Raw genomic sequence first — 26,331 nt, 5'->3', positions numbered from 1 at the left:
GCATTAAGTGAAAGGAAATGTATCCAACCATTTGTCCCACGTCTGATTCGAACCCGGAATTCTAGTGTGCGCGTCGAGAACGAACCAGACTGTACTACCGGGACCCGTAATATTCACACAGGCTGCCTGTCCCTAAGAAAATAATTTGTATGTTTTGTTTATGGGAAATTACTCTTGAATATATACAGAATGTGACCGTTAATGACACAAGTCTACTAACAAGTGCCTATATTTACTGTTAGGTGACCTATCGACTCCTAACCCTACTGACCCATACACTTTAACCCCCCCCCCTTCCCTACCCTAATTTGCCTCATAGCCCCGACCCACGCCAGCTGGAGGCTCGCCACCCATGGCGTGTGCACCACGAGACGAACCAGTGTAAGCTTGTGCCAAGAGACGTGCGCGTGCTCACCTGCAGCATGATGCAAGGCTCCCCTCCCTTCCCCTCCCTCCCTCCCTCCCTCTCTCCCCCTCCCTCCCCCCTCCCTCCCTCTCCCTCCACTCTCCCTCCCCCTCCCTTCCCCTCCCTCCCCTCTCCCTCCCCTCTCCCTCCCCCTCCCTCCCTCTTGTCAATACCCTCCCCCACCCCTTAACTCCCGTGTACCCTCTCACCCCTTGGCCCCCCACAGTCACCCTGGGGAGGGTGTAAGGAGGCAGAAGGGGGGGGGGGCTCGCGGACTAGGCTATATTGCATCATTTTATTTTGATTTTTGGATGATTGCCCTCCTCCCCCCCCCCCCCCGCCCACAGTCATTCACTCACGGTAAGAGGTCGGCGTCAGCCATTTCAGAGCGTTACATGACTATGCAGTCCGTCCTCTCCTGTTGTCACAACGTCTCGTTCTTGCTCGCGCGAGTGCGCGCAAATACATAATTGTACTATGAATTGGCCGAACCTAACCTAGGACCTACGCATAGAAAACACTCCGTCAATGTTGGGAGCTGCAACACAAACGCTAATACTACAACACGAGCCTAGCTCTCGTCTTGTAACTACACTTTGATAATATTTCCTCTCGCTCTCTCCCTCACCTGTCCAGTGGAGGAGTACGTTATGGAGAGGGTTTTCATTTTAATGTCAGCTGAGTAAAGTCCTAGCAATCTCTGTGGATAGTGTGAGGTATAGTGGCGGGCTTAACCCAGCTAGTTGGGGTCCTGGTGATCACCAATGGCCGCCCGTACAGCCATAGTACCATAGTCGGCTATTCACACAGAAAACCATTACTAACAGTTGTAACCCGAATTATAATTATAACCCAATGATGGATGGCTCGAGTCCTCTGGTGTGGTGGGAAGTGCGGGTGTAGAAATCTAAAATCCTTGGTGAATCGGATACCTTTGATATAGCTCGACTTGTGTCCTTTCGGTCTCCTATTGGCACTTTCCTAACCCCTCTTCCATGTGCTATATAGTCGTAATGGCTTGGCGCTTCCCCCTTCCTATTGGCACTCCTGAGCGGTAGTTACCACCTTGCACTAGGTAGGTGTTATACAAGTTACGTGTTAGTCTTCCCGGTTTGGCGCCTCAATAATAACTTGTTGGGGGAGACGATGGTCAGTATATAGACTTGTATATATATTTTTTCTGTTTAACTGAACATTTTAACTATATCAACATCTTAAACGAACAAATATTGTTGAAGGCTTACGTGTTTTTGTGAATATGTCTTTTTGGAAGGTTATTGAGGTCTATCAACTTCTGGAGGATTATTTAGGCTTATCAGCCTCTTAGACTATTAAAGCCACCAAATTAACTTTGGTGGCTTTAAATGTCCAAAGAGCAAGTATAAGTTTGCCTTGCTCCTAGTCCAGGACTTGAGAAAACTGGACTAGGTATAGTCCAGTTTGAGTACACACACATAAGAGACACACACCTCTAGGCGTATACTCTAGGTGTATCATGATAGTTAACACAGTTTAATTAATTTATTATGCACCCTATAACCATCTTGTGGGCGGTAGAGGAAAGGGTTACAGAGGCACATAATGGGCTCAGGGACTGAACCCCACAATTCATTTAGCTAAACAAGTTACCATCTTGATGAGCTGGTTACAAAATTCAGTACAAGTCGTCACATCAACAATGGGCTCGAGACCGACCACAATTACAATTTCTAAATTAAGCAACTGACATATGTGGAGAGCTAGTGTCACAATTGATATGTTTGTCCTTCACACCGCCCCCCATCCAGTGGGCAGCGGTGGGTAGGTTACAGTCACTTAGTTGCTGCCTACATTTAGCAAACTGGGGATATTTGGCTAAGATTTCTAGTAGCAAATAATTTTGAATGAAATATTTACACATCTCTAGAACATTTGTTATAGAATTGTCTCTGAATTCACGTATCTTTTCGCACTCCATCACATAGTGACGGAGGATGTGCGAATAAATTTGAGTTTACATTTGGTCAGGTCTACATCAGCAGATAATGATAATTCCCAGAGATACTAGTAACCGAGTCTAAGCCGAGCAGTAGTAACATCTAAAAGTCTGCTGATTTTATTGGATGATCCATAAATGTGTGGCTCCTCTTGCATGATAGTATGATATACGTATTTTGTTTCTACCACAAACTTGGCCACACATTTACATGATGATATATGGAATTACTGGTGTCGATTTCATTTTGCCTCATATCACAAGATTTTGTTGAGGTTCTTTGTGTATTATTACTCTCGACTGCTTATTGACAATCCAAGGTTATACTCGAGTTAACAAATCGAATGCGTTAAGCAGTGATGTGGTGGAGACAGACTACATACACAATGTCAAATGTAGATATGATAAGAGCCCAGTAGGCTCGGGAACATCAGTTGACTGACTTGAGAGGCGGGACCAAAAAGTCAAGGCTCAACACCCGTAAGCACAACTAGGAGTATACATGGAGTGTGTATACAATGTGCTGTATTTCTCTAGGAGGTAGGGTGACCACACCTTCCGCGCCACCAATCCCCGCAGTGGGATTTTCTGACGTTGCTCAGCGCTTCACCAATCCGGTGGCTCACTACGGGCCACAGGGTTCCCTAGCCAATCACAAGAGCAGAATGTGGTGACGTCGTGGTCTTATCCCTGACGCAGGCGCGGTTCCACTTTCAGTAATCGATACACATCCTGAGAAGCAGTGTGTCGCCCCGTGTCGTTGAGGCTGTGACTAGCGAAATGTTCTGAAGGTTTTGTGAACTTCTACATCTAATAATTTTCGAATGAAACGTTATTACGGAAAAGTTTAATAAGGTTATAATAATTATAGTAGTTTATTAAATGTTATTTGGTGGTTACTGGAAATTTGCCTTATCGTGAGGCTGGAGGATGACCTGCCTTATATACTTAAATGACCTAACGCCGTGAGAGGTCAATCCAGTTTAACTTGTGGTGACTTCAATCTTCAACAACAACAAGAGGTGGCACGGGCATGAATAACCCGTTGGTGGTGGAGGTTTGGAGTAAATGTGATCTTTGGTCGTGTAACATCTTCAAGGTCTCTGCAGATTGATCGATTTGACCTAATTGTGTAGTTTTATAATGTCGTACCTATGTAGGTTCTATCTATATATAAAATATATTTATAATATATATGAAATATATATATAAATATAAAAATGTATATATAAATATAAATTATATATATATAAATATAAACTCCGAATATAGGGTTTAGGAGCCGTCCCGTATAGGCCTATTGAGGAGCAAGGCTGTGCGGGTCTGTTAAGTAACTGTCCATCAGACAACTTAAACACCGGCTGATCATCTGTATGTACTTATTGTTGTTTTGTTTTATGATGATGTTTGTCCTCGCCTAATTGTGCTTGCGGAGGATGAGCTTCGGCTCTTTGGTCCCGCCTCTCTGCTGCCAGTGAACCGGTATATATAGGTTCCCGAGCATATTAGGCTCTTTATTATATCTACATTTGAAATTGTGTGTGGAGTCTTCTTCCGCCACATCACTTCCTGGTGCGTTCCATATATTATCTACCGACACTAACAATTATTTCCAATGTCTCTGGCTCATGTGGGGGACTGGGTTTCCACCTGTGCCCCCTTGTGCGAGTACCATCAGTGCCCATCTACCCTGTCAATTCCCCCCCCCCCCTCTGAGAATTTTGTATGTGGTAATCATGTTTCCTCTAAAGCCTGTTTTCCAGCGAGGTGAGGTGCAATTCACTTAACCTTTCCTTATCCCTTGATCGTCGTCGCCTCCCTCAAACAACTTGGCCATTCCTCGTAACTCATACCTCGGAGTTTTGGGACAAGTCTAGTGGCATACCTCTCAACCTTCTCCAACTTTTCCTTAACAGGCAATGGGCCCCATGCTGGAGCCGCATATTCCAATGTTGGTCTGACGTTTGTGATATACAGGTTTCTAAATGATTCCTTGTACGAATGTCTAAAGACAGCTGGAGTGTTTTGTGTGCGCGTGCGCGCGCGTGCGTGTGCGTGCGTACTCACGTAGTTGAGCTTCCAGGGTCGAACAGCTGCTCTTCAGCCCCGCCTTTCAGTGTAGTGATTTACTCGCTTTTCTTATTACATTTAAAGTTGTTTCGAATTGGCCTCGACAACCTCCTCATCTTTTCAGTTCCACTTATTTACACACAAAGGTGCATGCACGCACGTGTGTGTGTGTGTGTGTGTGTGTGTGTAAACTACAAACATGGCCACATACTATTATACAAACGGAGAATGCATCACGATTTAACTTAGTCAATTATTAGTTTCGCAACATGAAGCTATACCATGGACTAGGAGCCACTGCTGAAGCATTATAATAATGCCATTAATAGTACCAGAGATACAGGCGCCACCGGCAGCCGCAGCTCATCCGTTATAGAAATTACCCGAAAAGGCTGATGGCTGACCTTCGATAAGGATTCACTTCCTGACCAGCTGAGCGCCTCCCCCCCCCCCCAACCTGACCCAGCAGCTGGAGCCCCCCCCCCGGGTAAATGGATGACAGACAGACAGACAGTCAGACAGGAAGTGGCGGGGAGGGAGATGTTGGTTGCGGTAAGTCAGTCTTTCTCAAGACTTGTATAACAGGAAGAGCGAGGGAACAAGTCTTGAGCGGCCTCAGCACATGACGCAAGACTCACTGACGACATTCCAGCTGAGAGGCGGTTACGACTCTAAAATAATAATATCTATTAATATAAAATATTAATCGGTCGATTAAGGCAGCGTCTGGGATGCTCTCGGACGCAGGTTCGAATCCTTGTCACGGCCCTTGTGGATTTGTTCATAAAATATATTTGGAACACTGGTACAGAAGAGTATTTATAGGCACATAATGTGATTAATTTAAGCCACTGATATGCAGAGCATGTCTTGTCTTAGAGGCGCGGAGCGGTTATAACCAAACTCGGCCAGTAGGTCGTGCTTTAGTGGGGGGGCGACCTTGACCGACTGTGTGTAGAGCCTTGGCGCGCTCCACTCCTGGGGGGGGGGGGCGGGGGCAGGGACAGTTTGGAGGGTAACATTTCAATTAATGAGTGACAACGCGCTGGCAAGAATGGGGCTCCTGGCTATTTGGAAGCATATTTTTGAGGGTGTACACGGTGTGGGTTGGTGTGTGTATACGGCTTTGTGAGAGGGTGGGGCACATGCCTTAGTCAACAGAGATAAAAATACCCTCTAGAGAATGGTGACGACGTCGAGGGCTTGGCTGTGTGTGTGTGGGGTTGGGGGGGGGGGATAGGGGTGGGGGTGTATGGGCAGCGTGTTTACCTTTGAGGGGGGGGGGCAACTAACTGATGGCCTGTTGCCATATTATACATTTGTTTTTTGTTATTCTTAAGAATCAACAAAATCCTGTTAAAATATGTAACATGAAAAAAATATATACACACTATAGATTGTTGAATTATAGGCTGTTGAATTAGCTGTATTTATCGTGCCACTGGAAGACAGTAAAGTAACGTAAATTCGTTGTTGTAGTAGTTCTAGTCTTTTGTTGAATAAACTGTCATTATTCATTATAATTATATATGATTATATATCTATATAAGAGAATGTTTGTCCCTGCCCGTTTGAGCTCGGTTAGCCTCGCCTAGCTTTCCAAGATGATGCATGGCGGTGAGGGAGGTTGGGGAGTGTCATGGGTCAATGTTATTTCCTTTATCCCTCGAGCATTGATTTTCACCTATGGTTGGTGGGGGTGAACAAGGGAACTTTTCACCTAACTGGAGTGTGATAGGTCAGTCGGGGTTGGCCCCAGTGCCACACTTCAGTGTGACATTAACATCCATAGCGACCCCCTGCGGCTGAAGGTAGTTATTTAGCAGTGTGTTAGTGTTTATCTCGGAAAATGTAGTATTGCGAAGCGTTGAAAAAATAATTATTTATTTTTTTTCAGAAATCTCCTCTACAACGTAATCAGTAGGCAGTGCTTAAAACATATTTATTACGCCAAAGTAACTGCTTCGGAAAACTGACAGGTTTTGTTAGACCTAAACTTGTACTCAGTTCACGGCAAACATCGCTACATCTTTTTCTTTCGATGCCAAACTATATTTAAGTACTAGCTTGTTAGTGAATATGCTGTTGAAATCTTGCCCCCATGTCTTATAGGCGCTGTTACGACCCTGGGTTCTCCAGTGGAAACCAGAGGTCAAAATTGAGCTATTAAACTTCCTAAGTAGTACAGTTGGCGCATTTCGAATGGAAATTGTTTGTATCTTCCCTGCCAGACGTAAGACTATTATTGTTTCTCAAAGAGCATTTAAAGACTGAGCTGGGGGTTGATTATTAAATAATAACATAGGCACCAACTTTGCTTACTAATACTTTCTAATCATTCATAAAGTAACAATACGTTGCATAGGGGAAGATCTTTAATGTGCTTAGCTGCACGATCAATTAGGCTCCTCCCGGCACCACAACATGAGGGAGGCAGCTGGTGGCTAGCTCGGGCTTCTCTTGGCTGGTGGCGTGAGGTTAAGACCTACTCTGTGGCTGTATCCCTACTCTCCTTCCTTCTCCTCTTACTTATTTCCCTTACCTGAAGTTCCTGTACCCTTAAGTTAAGTATTATATGGTGTAAGTGTGCCTACTCTGGTAGTAACGATTGGGGAGACCTGGGGATAGTATTTTGCCAGTGTTTGGGTACCCCTAAGTGTTGTGTTTTGTATTAGGGTCCCACGTGGTTTCACTACCCTAAGCTGCATCCAGCTTCAGTGCTTATCCAGTAGTACTTTACCCTAGCTTGTTATTAGTGTAAACCTTGTATCCTGCCTACGTGGACCAAGGCTTTTAACGTAAGATAGTGTGGTAAAGTTATTATTATTATTGTTATTGGTGTGAGTGTATATGGGGGGTTGTTAACGGGTTAATAAATAAGTACATGAATTACAGAGTATCTCTTCTTCCAAGGTGGGAGCGCAGTGATCAACCCTTAGACGAACATATTTGGTCTTGTAGCAAGTTATTACTACTGTGGATAGTTTATTTTGGGGGCCGGGCCTTTTAGCTCTCCCATATTTGATACTCCTGTCTTCTAACTACCTATACCCCTTAATAGTACCAGTACCCCATAGAAGCCCCACTCATATCATTTATAACAGGCGCCTAAGGCCTACGAAAGTCTTAATTCCGGCTAAAAGTCCTCTCATTTTAGGAAGACGGGCTGATAGCAATTTCAATTTCAATAGTTACACCTAGGTTGATGTTCGTTTTCTGTGGGCGTCATCCTCTTGGTTCCCAGGGTGTCGTTACACAGCAGTTCCCCGGCTTGGCGCCTTACTTACACAGCGGTTCAACCTGTCCTTCTAAAAAGAACGTCGTTTTTCGCTCGTATGCGTTACATAAGGCCAAAAAATGTCGTACAAGAAGATGGAAGCTGTTCGCGAAAATGACGTACTGTCGCGTTTTCTGTTTTGGGTCCTCTGGTAGGTTAGGAGAGGACACTTTAAATTGACCGTTTTCTAGACGTTGGGAAACCATAGGCGGATGGGCTGAGTAGTTCGTGTACGGCCACACGGGTGTGTTTACCTGTGTGTTGACTCCTGCAACAGTCAAATAGAGAGAGATCTGGGGGTTGATATCACACCGAACCTGTCCCCAAAGGCCCACATCAATCGGATATCATCAGCGGCATGTGCTATTTTGGCCAACATAAGAACTGTCTTTAAAAGCTTGTGTAAGGAATCGTTCAGGACCTTGTATACCACTTATGTAAGACCAATCCTGGAGTATGCAGCTCCAGCCTGGAGTCAATACCTAGTTAAACACAATATAAAGTTAGAGAATATTCAGAGGTCTGCCACCAGACTAGTCCCAGAACTGAGAGGTTTGAGCTACGAGGAAAGGCTACGGAAGCTAAACCTCACGTCCCAGGGAGACAGAAGAGTAAGGGAAGACATGATAACCATCTACAAAATTCTCAGGGGAATTGACAGGATGGACAGACAAAAAAATTAGAACGGGTGGAACTCGAACAAGGGGAACACAGGTGGAAACTTAGTACCCAAATAAGCCACAGACATAATTTCTTCAGTGTCAGAGTAGTTAACAGATGGAATACTCTAGGCAGTGATGTGGTGGAGGCTGACTCCATACACAATTTCAAATGTAAATATGATAGAGCCCAGTAGGCTCAGGAATCTGTACACCAGTTCATTGACAGTTGAGAGGCGCGGAACCAAAGAGCCAAATCTCAACCCCGACAAGTACAACTAGGTGTTTGTGTAGGTTCATGAGTACATGGTATATACGAAGTTCGTCTCCACTTGTTATTACCGCATTCCATCTTCTATTCACCTCTGAACTGGAAACATTCTTTATAATGTGTGTGTGGCACATTTTGGTAATTAATGTTTCCATTTATTTCCCCTTGTAATAACCTTGTCATCTTTCATTGTCTGCCCTGCCTATTATCATGAGAAATTTGTATGTGGTGATCATGTCTCCCTTTTCTCATTTTTAGTTCCTATCAGTGTGTATACGTGTATTCCTCAACCCGTTTTCTTAAATAATTACATCTCTTTTCGCGCGTATGCGCACTTAGGCAAAAAAAGGACGTAATTTGAAATGAAATCGGCCCACGAAAGAGTTGTACTGTCCCGTTTTCTGTTTGAGTCCTCTGGCTTACTCGGTTAGGTTAGGAGAGGAAACTTTCAATTAACAGGTTTCATGACGCTTTGAAACCTTAGGAGAACTTCCTGCAATCTTAACATACCAAAGGACCCTTAACTTGCTGTTTAAAAAAAAAGAATCTAAAATTGATTTTCAATTATTGTTCATTTTCAAATTACGGCCTTTTTTGGCCGTAGCTCATACGAGCGAAAAGCGACGTAATTTGTAAGAGGAAGGGTTGCATTCCTACCCATGTGCTTGCTATTGTAGGTTTATTGATTTTGCAAAGGTGCTTGTCCTAGGTAAGCGGTAGGGACAGGGGGCGTGGAGAGTGCGTGTAGGTAGGCAGGGGGGCGTGGAGAGTGCGTGTAGGTAGGCAGGGGGGCGTGGAGAGTGCGTGTAGGTAGGCAGGGGGGGCGTGGAGAGTGCGTGTAGGTAGGCAGGGGGGCGTGGAGAGTGCGTGTAGGTAGGCAGGGGGCGTGGAGAGTGCGTGTAGGTAGGCAGGGGGGCGTGGAGAGTGCGTGTAGGTAGGCAGGGGGCGTGGAGAGTGCGTGTAGGTAGGCAGGGGGGCGTGGAGACAGCTTGTCCTTGGTTTGTGTGTATTTACTAAGATTAAGAGTTCCAAGCGCTTCAAGGACATTCATAATAATATTGGATTAAGGCCGACCTTACTGCGCTTCTGAGCTCCCAAACTGTTTGTAAACACACAGTAAACACGCAGGATCTAGGTAAGAGGTACTGCATATAAGAGAAGTGCTCTGTGAATCCCGCCTCAGTGTAGAGAGCGCCCCCCCCCCCCATCCCTGATTAGTGTAGATCAGTAGAGTAGACACTGGTTACAAGGGATCTTAAGCGCTCATGTTGCTATTTTAATTCAATACTTCGCCTAAACTAAACGGGACCATCGCGTTAATATAGGACCCGGGTAACGTAACCGCGAGGACTATGGATTGTTTCAAGCGTAGGTTAGACATATATATGAGTAAGTTTGTGGTGGGTATAAATAGGGGCTGCCTCGTATGGGCCAATAGGCCTTCTGCAGTTACCTTGAAGTCTAACACACTTATTATATAAATAGGAACTGCATACAAAACCTCATATGCCTTTTATAATTGTCTTAATTCTGATGATAAAGATTAAAAAAATTAAAAAGACTAGGCCCAGGAACCGAGCCCTAAAAGTCATTTAGCTACGCGAGTTTTGATAAGCTACTTACATAGATCAATTTGTACAGGCTGTGAGCATATTTATTTATTTATTTATGCATATACAAGAAGGTACATTGGGAATGTGAGGATACATAATATGGTAATTACAATCTTGTAAAGCCACTAGTACGCGCAGCGTTTCGGGCAGATCCTTAATCTAAGAAAATTTTAAGTAGGTAAATACTTGCAAAATTTATGAAAACAAATGACCAGCTAAAAATATAAAAAATATAAGAAATTTTTTTATAAAAAAATCACCAACGCCTTCACCATATCTTAGGAGCATGTAAGTAATTATTCACCATAGTCGGTTAAAACCAGTATAATACTCCCGAGTAGCCAAGTCTGCACCAGGGTGTGTGATACTGGCCTCGAACACCTGACTCGCGTGGATCATTAATTAATTAAACTGTGTGGCGGTGTGTAGGACGGGTGTGGGATCCCCTCCGCAACCTTCCTCGGGCTAGGCTCCTCAAAGCGGGTTTGATCATCACAAATAATCAACATAAACCGGTTAGCTTAGCATTTTAAAAGCACCGAATCACCTTCTGTGGTTGATTGTTCAATAATTACGTGCTTGCTATTGTAGGTTTATTACAAAGTCCTTCTACAAAGTATGCAGCTCCAGCCAGAACTATATGTTTAACACAACTCTAACCCTGTCCATGGAGGACAGAAGAAAATGTATATATGCTGCTTAGCATTGTAAATGTGTGGCCACGTCTGTGGTAGAAAATAATAATAATAAAAAACCTAATGTAACAAATGCCTAACTTTAGAACTCGAATAGAATAATGCTATTAACTTGTATATTAGAACAAACCTATTTTAAATATAAAGCATGTTAAAGTTTTTTAAATGGGGGCGGAGTACTTGGGTGTGGAGGGCCGCAGCTTTAACGGGCCTGGCCTGAGGATCACATCAGATGGAACCTCAAAATTAGCTGACACGGGTCATTACCTGCAGGACTCTTCTCTTCACGCATATGTCTACAGAGATCTCGATTTCTGTATAGTATATACTACACTAACAACGCGCACTCGTACGCGCTTGCTAATTCACTCTCTTGGACGCCTATTACTTCGGCCTAGTTATAAAACAAGCAACACTCACGAAGGGTTCATTCATTTCGTCCTCTCCAGGGCTCGTCACAACACGCTGTGTGCATTAGTGACTAGATATTATACAATACTTGTACTTACATACATACACACAAGAAGGTTGTATGATTCATGAATCATGCAACCTTCTTGTGTGTATGTATGTAAGTACTTTTTTCTTAAATCAAAATTATTATTATTAAAACTGATGTACTAAATTGCCCGAATCTAAACTTAACCGAGGACCCCCACGAATAGAAAACGGGACATCCCGTCCACTTTGCGAGCCGCTAGGGTTATTATAACATCATTTTTTTGCCTTTGGGGCCCAAATTGGACGTCAAAATGCGATGCACTATTCGAGAGGAGGGGTTGAAGGATTAGATACCGGACTCGCTAGGTTTCTGGATGTGACACGTTTCCGGTAATCTTATCGGGGAACCTTGTTACTGCTGCCACAGTGCTGGTATATTCATTTGTTTACTTTTTTACACAGTATTTTAATAGTGTCTGATTACGTTGATTTTTGTTCTCACTGATGAAGGCAATAACCTACAGTATAGGAAAGGGGGGGGTAGAAATAGCCTAAGCTACTCTATCCTTTTGAGATGTATTTCTTTCTTATCTCAATAAACATACTTGAACTTGAGTATAGGAAAGCCACATCAACTTCGTCAATGATTGCTCGCATAGGCTCGATAAAGTTATTATTTTTGTATTGTATTTATATACAAGAGTTCTTACATTCTTGTACAGTCACTAGCACGCATAGCGTAGTAGCCTACGTTCCCCGGAATACGACCCGCCAAATCGTTTAACACCCAGGTACCCATTTAACTGTTGGGTAAATAGAGGCTACAGTTAAGGATTGATGCTCAGTACATCCTCCCCGGCCAGGATACAAACCCAGGAAAAAGCGCTTGCGAAACGCCAGGCGTCTTAATTAATCACTACACCACGGGAACTGCTTTAAAGTTACAAATGGCTCTAGCAATATCTACCTAACAGTATAAGAATAAACTGCAGAAGGCTATTGACCCACGGATATTGACCCATACTAAACAGCCTCCATTTACATCCACCCAGATAGTGCTGAAGGAGGTCAGGCCGCGAATTAAGGGGATAACTAACCGACCTCTCGCAGCGTTCAAGAGAACTTAATAAATGCCTCTCAAGGATACCTTATCAACCAGGCAGTGGTTGATACGTCAGGCTACGAGCAGCTGTCCAACAGCCTGATTGACCAGACTACCAACCTTGGAGGCCTGATCAAAGACTGAGCCGCGATGGCTGCTCGGTTAAATTATGCTCTCTTCTTTATCATACATTGTTCATTGTTGTTATAGATTCAGCTTTTAGGAACAAGTTCCAAGTAGCACGAGCTATGGTGAGCCCGTAGTGGACTTACCTGGCACAGGAGCGGTGCTGTGTGATTGGCCCATTTGTTATAGATTGATTCAGCTACTCGTACACAGGTCTGTACTCTCCATTGGCTTTAGAGATAGGGATGATCGTCGAACATTGTTGTTGAATGTGATCTCTTGCCTAACATGTTTTCATAAGAGCTGTAACGTCAGAATGCATCTTCTGCACCCTGGGACTCCCATTGTTACCGTCTTGAGCAATTTTTCGCCGATATTGCAAATTCTGGTGTGCTATCAGGTCGAGATCAACGTTTGCAATTATTATGATCTTTGAAGCAGATTTGATACAATTCATGAACCTAGAAAGACCGCTTTTAGGGGGGTAGAAATAGCTTAAGCTACTCTATCCCTTTGAGATGTATTTCTTTCCTGTCTCATTAAACATACTTGAATTTGACCGTTTTCTTTCTACTAGCGCCTTGTTACCTTCTCCATATTAAAACAGTATATACACAATCACTAAACACAAATAATACATATGATACATGTATACCGTACTAAAAGCAACACAAGCGTGGGCTAAAAGATACCCAAAGTGTCCTATATGCCAGTGTTCGTAGAATTTAAGAGAGGATTTTCTTTCGGTTCGTTGCTTATCGTTTTGTGTGACATCATCCAGCATTGTGCAATGTGATAATCCCCCTCTCTGGTTACAGAATTATGTAATCCGGGAGTTAATGCAACATTGACTTCATATTTTTTTGTGCATTGAGCTGCAACCTCTATAATCCACCATCCGTGAGGGTTGCTGTTGCGTATTTCGTAGTAGTGCACGAGGCTTGGGGGTGATCCTCTTTTGGGAGCAGCATATCCATAGATAGAAGATAGGTTGTATGATTTATCCTTATCCTATGACTTTTGAGTCACAGAGGTCTTGTCTCCTCTGATTTGATTACATCATATGTTGGTTCTTGGATTAACATTATATGTGTATGGCGCAAGTGACCTTAGACCCGTAGACCTGACAAAAGTTTCAACTTCTACCATATTAACTTTACGGCAAATATAATTCTTGTGTTCTTTGATTTTAAATTATGAGAGCGAGGATATGCTAAGTTTCTTACTGTTATTTGTTACAATCAGGTGTATAGTAGTACACTGAGTGGCTGAACATATTGTGACATCACATCTCTGTGCTCGGGAACGCTGAAGAACTTCACAAACTTTGTGTATAAAACCAAGTAAAGGAAGCTTGAAGCTGTCTCCAGCGGTCACACCCCGGTCCAGTCACACACCCCGTGACCTGCCACGGTCCAGTCACACACCCCGTGACCTGCCACGGTCCAGTCACACACCCCGTGACTTCTACGGTCCGCTTACCCTGGAGACCCTGCCAAAGGATACCTCTATAGTCCTCCCAGGACATCAAGCAGGAGCAATGATCAGGACGTCGTCGTCGGTGACGTCGTTGGACGAGATCAGCGCTAGTTATGACGTAGAAGTTGTCGACCCTACCTTTGTGCCAAAGGTAAGTCCGTACCCATAGCTCGTAATGTCCCCTTAACCCTTAAACCGCTGAATTACATGTGTATTTATTATAACTACAAATAATCTGTTTTTGTTGGTTGTAGATAATTTATACGAACTAAATATTAATTATATTACCGCTAGGCTATTATACACCTTTTATATACGAGGTTAACATTATAAAGGCCACTGCCTACCATCCACTCACTACTTATAAGTATCATTAACAACCTTGGGGTTAAATATTTTAATTATCTGACAAATTATCTTGGCGCTCTCTCCTGTTAATTCCCTCCCTCCAAAACAACACACTTCGAATGTTTAATTCACAACACTTTACATAAGAAATTATAGTAACTGCTACTGTTTTGACACTATTAACACCAAAAGACTTTTTTCTTGTCTTTCTTGTATCACCAAAAGCCTTTTATATTGTTTACTGACTTGGTAGTATGGGTGTTATATTAGGCTAGGGAGATATTTTCATCAATACTAGAAGCTGAGTATTTGGCAACCATGCAAGTAGCTTACTACGCTAAGGCCGGCCACACACGTGCAGTTTTAACTGACAGTTATAACTGTTCAGTTAAAACTGTCAGTTAAAACTACACGTGTGTGGGTATCTCAGTTGCTCATTTCGTCAGTTCAACAGAACTGTACAGTTAAACTGCAACAAATGCAATGTTCCATATTTTTAACTGAAAGGAGTAACTGAACTGAGCGTGTGTGGGGATTCGTAACTGTACAGTTCTCAACTTCTCATTTCTACAGGTGGTAGCGGTGAGTGCAGTTTGAGATGGCACGTAAACAAAACCAAGTGATTGTTGAATTCATTGAACTCTATCGATCTCTGAACCTTGCCTGTGGCAATTTCAGTCATGCGCAAATAATTGAGAAAATCAATTGGTTCTTCACTTAATTCTTTTAACAATTTAATATCAGAACATTGATTTCGCCTTAGTAACCACTTTTTGCACCACTGCTTACGCTTCTTAGTTTTCTTTTTTCTATTTGCTTGTAGCATTACCAAGAATACACCAAGAGCGGCAAGATCGTACTCCTCGGAATCCATGGTAAAACTGAGGGATTGAACTGCGTGTGTGTGTGCATTTCATTTTTAACTGACGTCAGTTTGAACTGTGACAGTTATAACTGAACAGTCATAACTGTCAGTTAAAACCACGTGTGTGGCCGGCCTTATGCTTTACTAAATATACCATCACACGGTTTTCTGGCTACATCTGGTTATTTGTGTGATGTTACATAACCGAATGCACAAGTTACACTGTTAGTGCCCAATGGTGCAGGAGCCCATGCAGTGAACCGGTACCATACTAGTAGTGTATCATAACAATAGAGGATACCTTCACCGGCTGTTATTCTCACTAATAATAATTATTATTATTATTATTTAGGCAAAAGCATATACATAAAAATGCTTAGTGAATAGTGGAGGATTCACAAGTAACATGTATGCAGTGCCTACATTATAATACACACAGCGTCTCAAGTATAATATAAAAATTAAGAAAACAATTAATATATATATAAGCGTAATGGGGCGAGTCTTAAAACTCCATGAGACATTATAACATTTATAAGATAATAGAGTGGATTAGAATTAAAAAATGACTGACAATTATTGCATCGTATTTGAAAACTAAATATGCAACTACATAGTGGGTATTTTTAAATTAAGTAAACATGATATACAATTTTGCTGTATTAAATTTTGACGGCAGTTCGTAATAATAGTACAGGTTTAGTTATTAATGATGGCGTCAATCAACCCATCGATCAATCCTTATATACTTGTGTATTTTGGCAGATTCTGTATGGGCACAGGGCATCCATAGAGTCTGTGGTGGACACTGAGCTGGGTATAGAGTCCAGAGTACTCGTACTCTACACTGGTGGCACCATTGGCATGGTACGCAATGACAGGGGAAGTAAGTGTTTCTAAATCAGTAATTTCTTTTATATAGACGTTTAAGTTAAAAAATGTGTTAAAAAATGTGTTTAAGTTTAAAGTTTGGCCAGCATAGCAGTCTTGATGCTGGGCAGAGCTTCTGGTTATTGACGTAAATCTGTTTAAGACTCCCCAAGCAAATAATAATAATAATCATAAACATTTAGTAATTATCATTGTTGTAAACTGCATTGTTATTATCTTATTCTGATAAATACCTGGTATTGCAGAGCTGGCGCCCATACCCCAGGAGCTGGAGGCCAACATCCGCCGGTACCCACACATGCATGATGAGACCTATGCTGCCAAACGCTTCAATGGCCTCAACAACCCTCCTCTTGTTCTCCCGTGAGTCTCAGGACTACTACCTCGGCTTAGCCTAGACTCACGCTCGCTGCCTACTGTCACAGTCTTGCCTAGTGTCTTCACTTCTCTCTTGTTGCATCTTTTCTTCTGTGCGATACATGCAATGTCTCTTTAGGGTTCTCCTGACTTGCTGCGCCAGTTGTAGTATCATATGGCATCAAGAAGGTTTGGCTGTCGCCATATATTGAAGGGAAGGTCAGGCTGTGATGTCAGCCCTTGGTGAAGGATGCTATGATCAGCGAATATGTCTTTTTCAATATATATGAGTGTACTACTTTATATGATAGGGTTTCTCATGAATACTGGAAGATTAGCTTAAGAAGTATATTTGAAGTTGGTTCTGAGAGTTCTACTACCCAAACCTGACCTGGAGCCAAGTTTGATCTGTGATAACTTGTCAGGCTCTTGGAGTGGGCAACTGGTGTGTAATATACTTGAATTTACCTGAGGGGCCACTAACACACTAGCGGCCTCAATGAGGACAGAAAACTGGCATCATGTCTAATGTCTCTCGTTTGCCTTGTTGATTTTTTCACCTATACAGTATTTTAAAATTTAACAGCATTATGACATTTACGGCTACAGTGGGTAGGCAGTTCCATGGGTTCCACCCACAGGGGACAGACCCCTCCTGTGGGTGAAAAAGCATCCCCTGTGTTTTAGCTTGTTGAGCTTGAAACTGTTGCTCCTTGTTTGTGTTACATCTGACCTTTTGGAGAAATTGTCTGGATCAACATCCTCCAATTTTTTTTTTTTTTTTTTCGTTCTGAATACTGAAATCGTTCAGTACACACAGAAATCACACTAACGTGATGCATCAAATTAAGGCAGTGTCTGGGATGCTCCCGGACGCAGGTTCGAATCCTCGTCACAGCCCTTGTGGATTTGTTCGTTCAGTATTTTAAAAGTTTCAATGAGATCTGCCCTGTCATGCATGGTTTGAAGTGTTAGCCCTGTGGCCCTCAACTATTTCTGGTTTGAGAGTTGATTTAGTTCTAGAATGATTTTTGTAGCCCAGTGTTGTATTTTCTCCGAAACAGCTATGTCCTGAAGATGAGGTTTCCTTGCTTGGCTGCAATAATCCAAATGGAGGCGCACCAGAGATTTATATGATTGAATCACCACCTTTTTTTGTCCTTAAAGTCAAATGTACACTTGATTATTCCTAAGGTTTCATTAGTTTTTTTTTACTGCTGCTCTTCCCTCTTGTTCAACTTTCAGTGCATAGTGGATTTTGACTCCAAGGTCCTTTTGTTCATCAATTTGCTGCAATGTTATTCATTTGGTAGTTATGACATAAGTTTGTATGTTATAGCAAGTCTCTTTTTCTTTCTTTCTTTCACGAGAATTGCTTGTAGAATTTGCAATCCCCTACCATCAGTTGCATTCAAGTATCTCTTGTGTGTTAAGTATTTTTCCAGTGAGTACTCTATAATATAACTATCATTAGCTTCATTAAATTTAATCCAAATTGTTTCTCTGTGCCTGCTTTAATTCTCTGACACCATGTATGTATATATTTTACTTTTCTAACATATTGTTAATCCTCTAACGTCCTTCAAATTTGCCTATCAGTTTGAAAAAATAGCATCCGTGAGTTGGTATTTTACAAAGTTCCCTGTTTTCTACAATAATCCATGTTTCTGTGATTGCAATAGCATTGTTTTTGTGAACAAAAATGTACCTGTAATTCATTTTATTTATAATTTTACTGCTACGTGTGTGTGATATTCTCTTTGGGTTATGTTTGAGCATGTGTATATTTATACAGTATAATCTTGAGAATATTGTACTTCCTAATTCCCTGAAATTTCTTGTTTTTGATGCCAACAATTTTCTGCTACTTTTTCTGCCACCATGCACTCAGACCACTACAGTATCCTCAAGTAGTTTAAATTCTGACAAATGATCCTTCTACTACACTAAAAGTGAAACCCTGAACAGATGTACCCCATCCCTTGTATACATGTCACATTTGCCTAAGAATTCCTCTCAGCTGTTATTAAACAATACTGAGTTGGCCTTGCAATATTTATCCAGCCAGCAGTTGATAACCTGACAATTGCTCGGAGCATATTGTACTTTAATTGCCCAGTCCAGTCACATGCAGCATTCTGCCCATCTCTTACATGGTCCTAATTCTGTCTATTAGTACCTTGCAATAAGCAAGTAATGCTTCACTGCTACATTTTCCAACATCATTGCCTCGTGCATTAAGCCTAACAAAGATGGCACATTTTTATATCCAGATCTGTAGTGGGTTTGCATAAAATATTTTAGGACAATATTTCCCAAGTTCATGAATATCAGCAATTATCACAAAACAATTGAAGATGATGATGCTGTTATGGTCCTGCTTGATAAAACTATCCATATACAGGGACTGCAAGGAGAAGCGTCGAGTGGTGTATTGGGTTTATGAATATGATCCCCTCCTAGACTCCTCCAACATGACAATGGATGACTGGATCCGAGTTGCTAAGGATATTCGGGTAAATGACTTTTTGTTTTTTTTTGTTTTAGCTTTTGTATGTACAGTGGTTAGTGCATTTGGCTTGCAACTAAATGCCCTGGGTTCGATTCCCAGTCAGGCAAGATGTTTTGGAACATTTATTTTACATTGCATTAAATAGGTACAAATAAGTTGGGTATCTTTTTGTGGTTTGCATTCTTGGGTCGATCAGTTGTTGACCTGGGTGGACCTCGAAAACTACCTGTCCCTAACAATGGGAAACCAAATATATATGAAGTACAGGGCTGTATAGGTTATAGGATATGAAGTCTGCAGACTATGTGAGTATATTACTTTTTGCATTTTGGATTGCAAAAGTGATATGGTAAGATTAAGGAAAGTGTATTTAGGAGACTGGATTATACTGAACACTTGAACGACTGTGATAATGAATAATGTACATTCAAGTGAATTTGAGGGTCGGTAAAGGAGAGAAAGTCCAAGAATTAGATCAAGCGATGAAGGGTATGGTGAAAATGATATGGTATTTTTGTTTCTCATTGTTGAGGTCAGGAAGCCTATCAGGCCTGTCAAGGTTTGCCTAGACTTACCCCAGAATGCAACCCACAAAAGATAGCAAATTCTCAGGTATCTATTACTGATAGGTCAAAAAGAGGCAAAGTAAATGTCCAAACATTTTGCCTTGTCCAAGAAACAAACCCTGAGACCATTTGGTTGTGAACCAATTACACCAACCGGTGTGGACGAGAAGTAATGGGGTGCAATCACTTAAAGAGGGTGTGAATACTTGACATAAGCAATACTATACTTTAAATAATATAGGGAAAACACTTTATGCTGTATCATGTGAAGCTGTTGGGAATTGTTATGGGGGTTTGTTGGAGTAACAATGTTGAGGGTACAGTATGTGAAGCAATGCAGTATAGTGTGGATAAATGGGTGGGCCTCTTTTTGAGTACAGTACCTTTAATGTTTTTTGTACTATAGTGCTGTCTTATTCCATCCAGTCTGATATCTCTCTATCCTATAAGTGGGGAAATGGTAATGATGACCAACTTTTACAGTAAAGTCTTGTTCAGTAAATATTATATAATTAACATTAGGATTGTACTGCTGACTGGTTTCGTGCATGCTACCTCACCTCAAATCATATGCTTGCCTTTTCCAAACTTGACATCAATGAACTTTCACCAAAGTGTTTCCTTTTATGAGAATGTTAAGATTGCAATTTGTCCTCAGGGTGTGTACGAAATGTTTGACGGGTTTGTGGTGTTGCATGGAACGGACACTCTGGCCTATACTGCTTCAGCTCTTTCCTTCATGCTTGAGAACTTGGGCAAGCCTGTTGTCATAACTGGTTCCCAGGTAATGTATGTTTATAAGTTACCAGAGTTTCTCAAGTACAGACCTCTTAATTAAAGAAAATGTATTAATTGGATGTCTAAACATCTTACAATACTGTACAGTACTAGCATTTATATTTTCAATGCTTTATCACTATGTATGTGCACTTGATTTGTCTTGAAATATATGAATTAAAATTTATTAAATATACTGTATTTTGTTTATCTTGATGGGGTCCAGGACGGACCGAAACATTGTCACTATCATTTAATTTCGTATGTGTGGGTTGGGTTATTTGTTTCAACCATGTTATTGCGACTCGTTCTCTGTATACACTGTATCGTGTTTTGTGAGAAAATGATAAATTGCAATAATGTACTTTAAAAATCTGCTTGTATTGGTTATTATAGTCTTAGCAGTGGACTAATCCACTATTTAATTTTTTTTTTCACTAGTACATGTACTAATCTTATTTATATACTGTATAGTAGTACTGCACTTTTTTCTTTTTAACTAATATATATACAAAATTGTAAGTATACATGCAAATGTACAGTTTTAGATGCACAAATATTGCTCAAAATCCTGTGCATGACTACTGACTATAAATCAAATATATATACTTGAATTCTCTAGTGGTCATGATGGAGACAAGAATCTGGTGGTTGCCAAAGGTTCTCCCTCATTTTTCCTGAGGATTTGTTTCAACTGGATTTTGAAATGCAGCAATGTCTTGGCATTTATGGATTCAGTGTGTATGCAGTTCATGTTAAAAGGTCAACTCTATAGGTGAGGAAACTGTTGTTTTCTGTCCTATATTGTGGCTTGTTGAACTTGTTGTTGCTGCTGCTTAGTGTATATGTTACATTTGACCTTTTAAAGAAGTGGTCTGGATTAATATCTTTCAACTTGTTCGGCATTTTAAAAGTTTCAACGAGATCAATCCTGTCATGTCTAGTTTGTAGTGTTGTTAGTCCTGTGGCCCTCAACTGTTCCTGCTTGACAGTTGACTTAGTTCTGGGATGATTTTGTTGCTCTGTGTTGAACTTTCTCCAAAGCAAATAGATTCTTCTGAAGATGAGGTCTCCTTACTTGGATAGAGTAGTAGAGAGATTTGCACAATTGAATAACTACTTTATTTTCATTAAAGTCAAAGGATTGTTTGATTTATTTATTTATCACTAGCGTCTGCTTCATATTTAATCCACTATTTTACACTTAATATTTAATCTACTATCTCATGCTATTGATTTTCTCAGATCCCCATTTTTGAGACTCGAAGTGATGGAAGAGACAACTTCGTAGGGTCAGTGATAATGGCAGGGAGCTACACTATTCCTGAAGTGACGGTATTCTTCAACAACAAGCTGTACCGGGGAAACCGCACCGCTAAAGTATCTACAGGCAGGCTGCAAGCTTTTGATTCCCCAAATATGTCCCCGCTGGCTATTGCTGGCATCTCTATTCAAGGTGAGAGATAAAATTGTATATTTTGTTAAAGTGAAAGAGACTGAAAATCAGATTTAAAGGTTATTTTCATACTGAACTTTAAATTGGAAAACACCAAATACTTGTACACATCAATCTTACACACTCATCAGAGTCTCTTATTATAAGATGGTTAGCAAGGAGGGAGTGATATGGCTGACAGAATCCCAACCGGCCTGGGGAACAGGCCTGTGTAGACCTAGTGAGGCTCTTCTCTCCCTGTTTGTCTGTCTCTCTTTCTCTCTGTCTGTATCTATCCATCTGTGTATATATCAAATGTACAGTTCCATGGATATTTAAGGGGAAACTGGGAGCTAAACTCCACCTACCATGAGATAACCTTTGGTTATCTTTCTACCACACCTAGACAGCGGCTTGTTTGAAGGAAACAATACAGCCGCCCGTTTGCAATTATCAGCTTAGCAGAGAGCTAGGTCACCTGACTCGACCTGACCGCTACTCAACCTGTGAACAATTAACACTAGAAAGGTGTGACTTTGAAAATGCTCAGGGCCGACAGCCTGGCACTGCCAATATCCTATGTGACCGACACTCATTATATGTGAAATATTAAATACAATTATTTATGGTGTTACATTACAATGGTAGCAGTGGTGTTGAACAATGTTTAATTCAGATTGTGTTAATTAACATTGTTCAGTCCCAAATGTCCCTGCCACTCAGGTGCTCTCAGGGAGAATTTGCCAGGTGTTTAATATTCACAATTTAGCGAGTTTTAGGGTTTGAAGATAATGGTGTGATTACTTTGTGTATTGAAAGAGGAGCATGAGAGGTAGAACAGGCCTAAATGACAGAACCAGAGTGCATTGGGGAATTGTGTGAAAATCCTCTTCCGGGTTCAGTAGAAGCCTCGGGAAATCCTTGTGTGTCTGTGCAGTGGAATTCCAGGTTGCAATACTCATACGATGTCATGGTCTAGTTGCTAGCACATGTGCATGGAAACACCCACTGTTCGAACCCTCATCACGGCTCCTACGGATTTTCTTGGTAATACTAATAATGTTTTAGTTCTGTAAATGATATTTATCATATTTCCAGTGGCCTTTTCCGAAATGATTTAAAGTGAATGAGTCTGAGCATGTGTAAACTGGTAGGTTTTTGTAAAATGAAGATGGTTTTAATTTCAATCATGTTTTATTTTATTTGATACATGGTCAAGTGTAACTGAATGTTTATTTACAGTTGATTACCGCTCTGTGTTCCGTCCAACCTGCCTGGAGAAATTCACGGTGTTTGACAGTCTGAACCGCCATGTGGGTATTCTGCGGATATTTCCCTCCATTTCTGCTGATACGGTTCGTTCATTCCTGCAACCTCCCATGGCTGGAGCAGTGATTCAGACCTATGGTGCTGGCAACATGCCTTCTAACCGAACTGATATTATGGAAGTAAGTTCTTGATTGGTGCTCTAATATGTTCTGTGTACTTGATCGTCTGTTTTGACTCATCATTTGGAAGATCATCACAGTTGTTCAGTTATTTTATGGGTAATCTGAGTAATCGGTATCAAGTATTGACTGCCATAATTATTTAACTTTCTGGCTAATCTCATTAGGAGAGAATTTGTATAATTACAGGACATTATTTTGTTGTTCAGTTGTTTATCATTAGGAAAGTGGATTTAGGTAAGGCATGATGTCTAGCATTCCTTATCAAGATAATCGTCTATTAAGTAATTATCAAAGAAGGCACCAAGCCGGGAAGGCTATGTAGCACAATCTTCTATTAAGCTAGACAGCATTCCTCACCTTGATTTGTGTATAATAAGAATTCTACCAGCATTTTCAGTTTTGTTGACTTTCCGTGTCTTCTCTTGAATTCTGTAATATTGTTTTTTCCACCTTATTATTTTGCTTCTGTGTCTTTTCATTTAAATTACATTACTGTACAGTAATTGCTCTTATTAATGTTTATTATATTAAGATAAAATTTCATAATTCCATTACTGTACACTGTTTATATCCTTAGGTACTAAAAGAGGCAACTGAGCGAGGAGTTATCTTGGTCAACATTACGCAGTGTATGCACGGTTCTGTTGATACAGTGTATGAGACAGGAGAGGTATTTGTACCCTTTGTTAAAAATGTACACTAAGACAATTGCAAATGTAAATTTTAGCTGTACTGCATGTTCATTATATTTTTAAGTTTAAAATTGGCTTCAACTCCTTGCATGCAAATAAATGCTGTAAGATAATTTACAATAATCTTATCTAATATATCCATATCTAGGGATTATTGTTATCTTTTGTATTTTTGCTCTTTTGTCAGGGCTTAGTGGAGGCAGGGGTGATGGCCGGTCTTGACATGACCCCCGAGGCAGCCCTTACCAAACTCAGTTATGTCTTGGCCAAGAAGGAGTGGGACAACGAGACCAAGAAAGTGGTCAGTACAGTTTAGATATAGCATTAGATCATTTTGCCATTTTTTCATTAAGGTTTATTGTCAAGGCCATGGCAGCTATGACTGGAAATGTCATATTAATTTTAAGGATACATTTAGGAAAGTCCTGTAGTACGGCACAATGGTTTACATTCTAGGGACCAGATTCATGAAAGCACTTACGCAAGCACTTACGAACCTTATATCTTTTCTCAATCTTTGGCGGCTTTGTTTACAATTATTAAACAGTTAATGAGCTCCGAAGCACCAGGAGGCTGTTTATAACAATAACAACAGTTGATTGGGAAGTTTTCATGCTTGTAAACTGTTTAATAAATGTAACTAAAGCCATCAAAGATTGAGGAAAGATGTACACGTTCGTAAGTGCTTGTATAAGTGGTTTCGTGAATCTGACCCTAGGATCCCAGGTTCAGTTCCTGGGCAGAACAGAAATGGTTGGAGACATTTACTTTCACTTCCTACCTGTGTTCACCTAGCAGTAAATAGGTACCCCTCGAGATAGACAACTGTTGTGGGTTATATCCTGGGAAAGGTCAGTAGTTTGACCGTGGGAGTTAGTGGCCTTGGGAAGCCTCAGCACAAACTTCCTGTCCCAGATAAGGGAAATTAACTATCATTTCAGTGTTTGTTGAGATTAATTTGCTCACTGGGAGTTGGGTGATGCTGAGAAGTACAGAATGTTATTGCTGCCAATGCCCAGTGTGGGCATGCAGTTATTGCTGCCAATGCCCAGTGTGGGCATGCAGTTATTGCTGCCAGTGCCCAGTGTGGGCATGCAGTTATTGCTGCTAATGCCCAGTGTGGGCATTGGTAGCAATACAGTACATAATAGTTGACCATTAAATATAATGTTACTATTTACTGTATTTCAATGTTACTTACATTTTGCATTGTGTGTGTGTGTGTGTGTTTTTGTGAAAGCTCCTGTGTATAAAAACTATGAATGGGTAGCCATTATTCTGAAAACAGGTACTGTACCATACAGTATTTAAAAAATAATTTCATAATCAAAATTATGATTATGCTTTGTGCTCGCTGTATAAATTTGTAATATTTATTCATAATAATTCTTTATAATATTTCATATTGTTAAGTAATTCTGCAGTGGCTGTCATGGTGTTTGTAATAACAGATGATGACTACTAACCTACGAGGTGAAATGACCGCAGTCAGCCAGGAAGACGAGATGGAAACTAGGGAATTGGATGTCATAAGTTCCATTGCTCGTGTTCTCCAATTGTCCTCCAGTGATGACATTGAACATGTCAAGGAGCTTCTAATTCCTACGCTATTCTTTACTGCGATTGTAAATGCAGACATAGCACGCCTTGACGAAATTTACCATAACGTGAGTAATCTAGATTAATTCTACATTATGCTTACACTTGGGTAACATTGTTAATGATGGTTGTGCGCTCCTATCAAAAAGTGTGTGTGTTTAACAATAACATCTAGTATTGGAGTGATTCACTTTGGCATAGGTGCAGCTCTTGTTAAGTTTGAGAATAGCATCAGTAACTGCATCAGAAAGAGTTGTACTTTAATATGCCATGTTCGTATTTCCTGCTCCAGACGGCTATTTCGGTAAGCCCATTTATTTTAATTATGCAGTTCTTTCTATTGTTACATTTTTGTCTTGCATGGATCTTCTGGCTGGACACGAAGTGGCTTTCTAGCACAAAAGTCGTGTATTTTTTTTAATGCAAACCCAAGATATATTTCAAACTATTTTGGGTTCTCGCAACATTAAGAAACTGTACATCGAATGTAAGATTTTCCAAGCCTTTCCTTGCTTTGTGTATACACAGGCTTGCTTTGAATATATAATGCAAATGTTTTCTTCTAACCATTTACTATGGCTACAAAATTAATTTGCCTTTGTAAAATTACATTACATTACCTGGACCAATGATAAAGAAAGTAACAAACCAATTTGAATATATATAACAGAGGATTTTACCTCTGAAATACAGTAACAAGAGAAGAAATGCATTAGGCTATAGT

General features: G+C 40.9%; 1 protein-coding gene across 2 annotated transcripts in view; it reads left to right on the top strand.

Annotated features, from left to right (window-relative positions):
• The first annotated feature begins 3,086 nt into the window (after positions 1–3,086).
• The window catches only part of LOC123770031 (L-asparaginase 1), a 33,280-nt gene continuing 10,035 nt past the window's right edge, over positions 3,087–26,331 (top strand). Inside the window, exons 1-11 of one of the 2 annotated variants that reach the window (XM_069301387.1) lie at positions 3,087–3,172; positions 13,881–14,265; positions 16,093–16,213; positions 16,464–16,581; positions 18,980–19,091; positions 20,312–20,437; positions 21,676–21,886; positions 23,108–23,313; positions 23,894–23,986; positions 24,196–24,309; positions 25,460–25,675. In XM_069301387.1, coding sequence (XP_069157488.1) covers positions 14,176–14,265; positions 16,093–16,213; positions 16,464–16,581; positions 18,980–19,091; positions 20,312–20,437; positions 21,676–21,886; positions 23,108–23,313; positions 23,894–23,986; positions 24,196–24,309; positions 25,460–25,675 — 1,407 coding nt within the window. In that variant the 5' untranslated portion in view covers positions 3,087–3,172; positions 13,881–14,175. Of the gene's footprint in view, positions 3,237–13,880; positions 14,266–16,092; positions 16,214–16,463; positions 16,582–18,979; positions 19,092–20,311; positions 20,438–21,675; positions 21,887–23,107; positions 23,314–23,893; positions 23,987–24,195; positions 24,310–25,459; positions 25,676–26,331 lie in introns of both variants that reach the window. The other variant, XM_045761615.2, reaches the window with a different exon arrangement.

This window comes from Procambarus clarkii, chromosome 45 (genome assembly GCF_040958095.1).
Source record: "Procambarus clarkii isolate CNS0578487 chromosome 45, FALCON_Pclarkii_2.0, whole genome shotgun sequence".
NCBI lineage: Eukaryota > Metazoa > Arthropoda > Malacostraca > Decapoda > Cambaridae > Procambarus > Procambarus clarkii.
The sequence above is the reverse complement of the archived record's forward strand: the minus strand, read 5'-3'. Positions and strand labels throughout refer to the sequence as shown.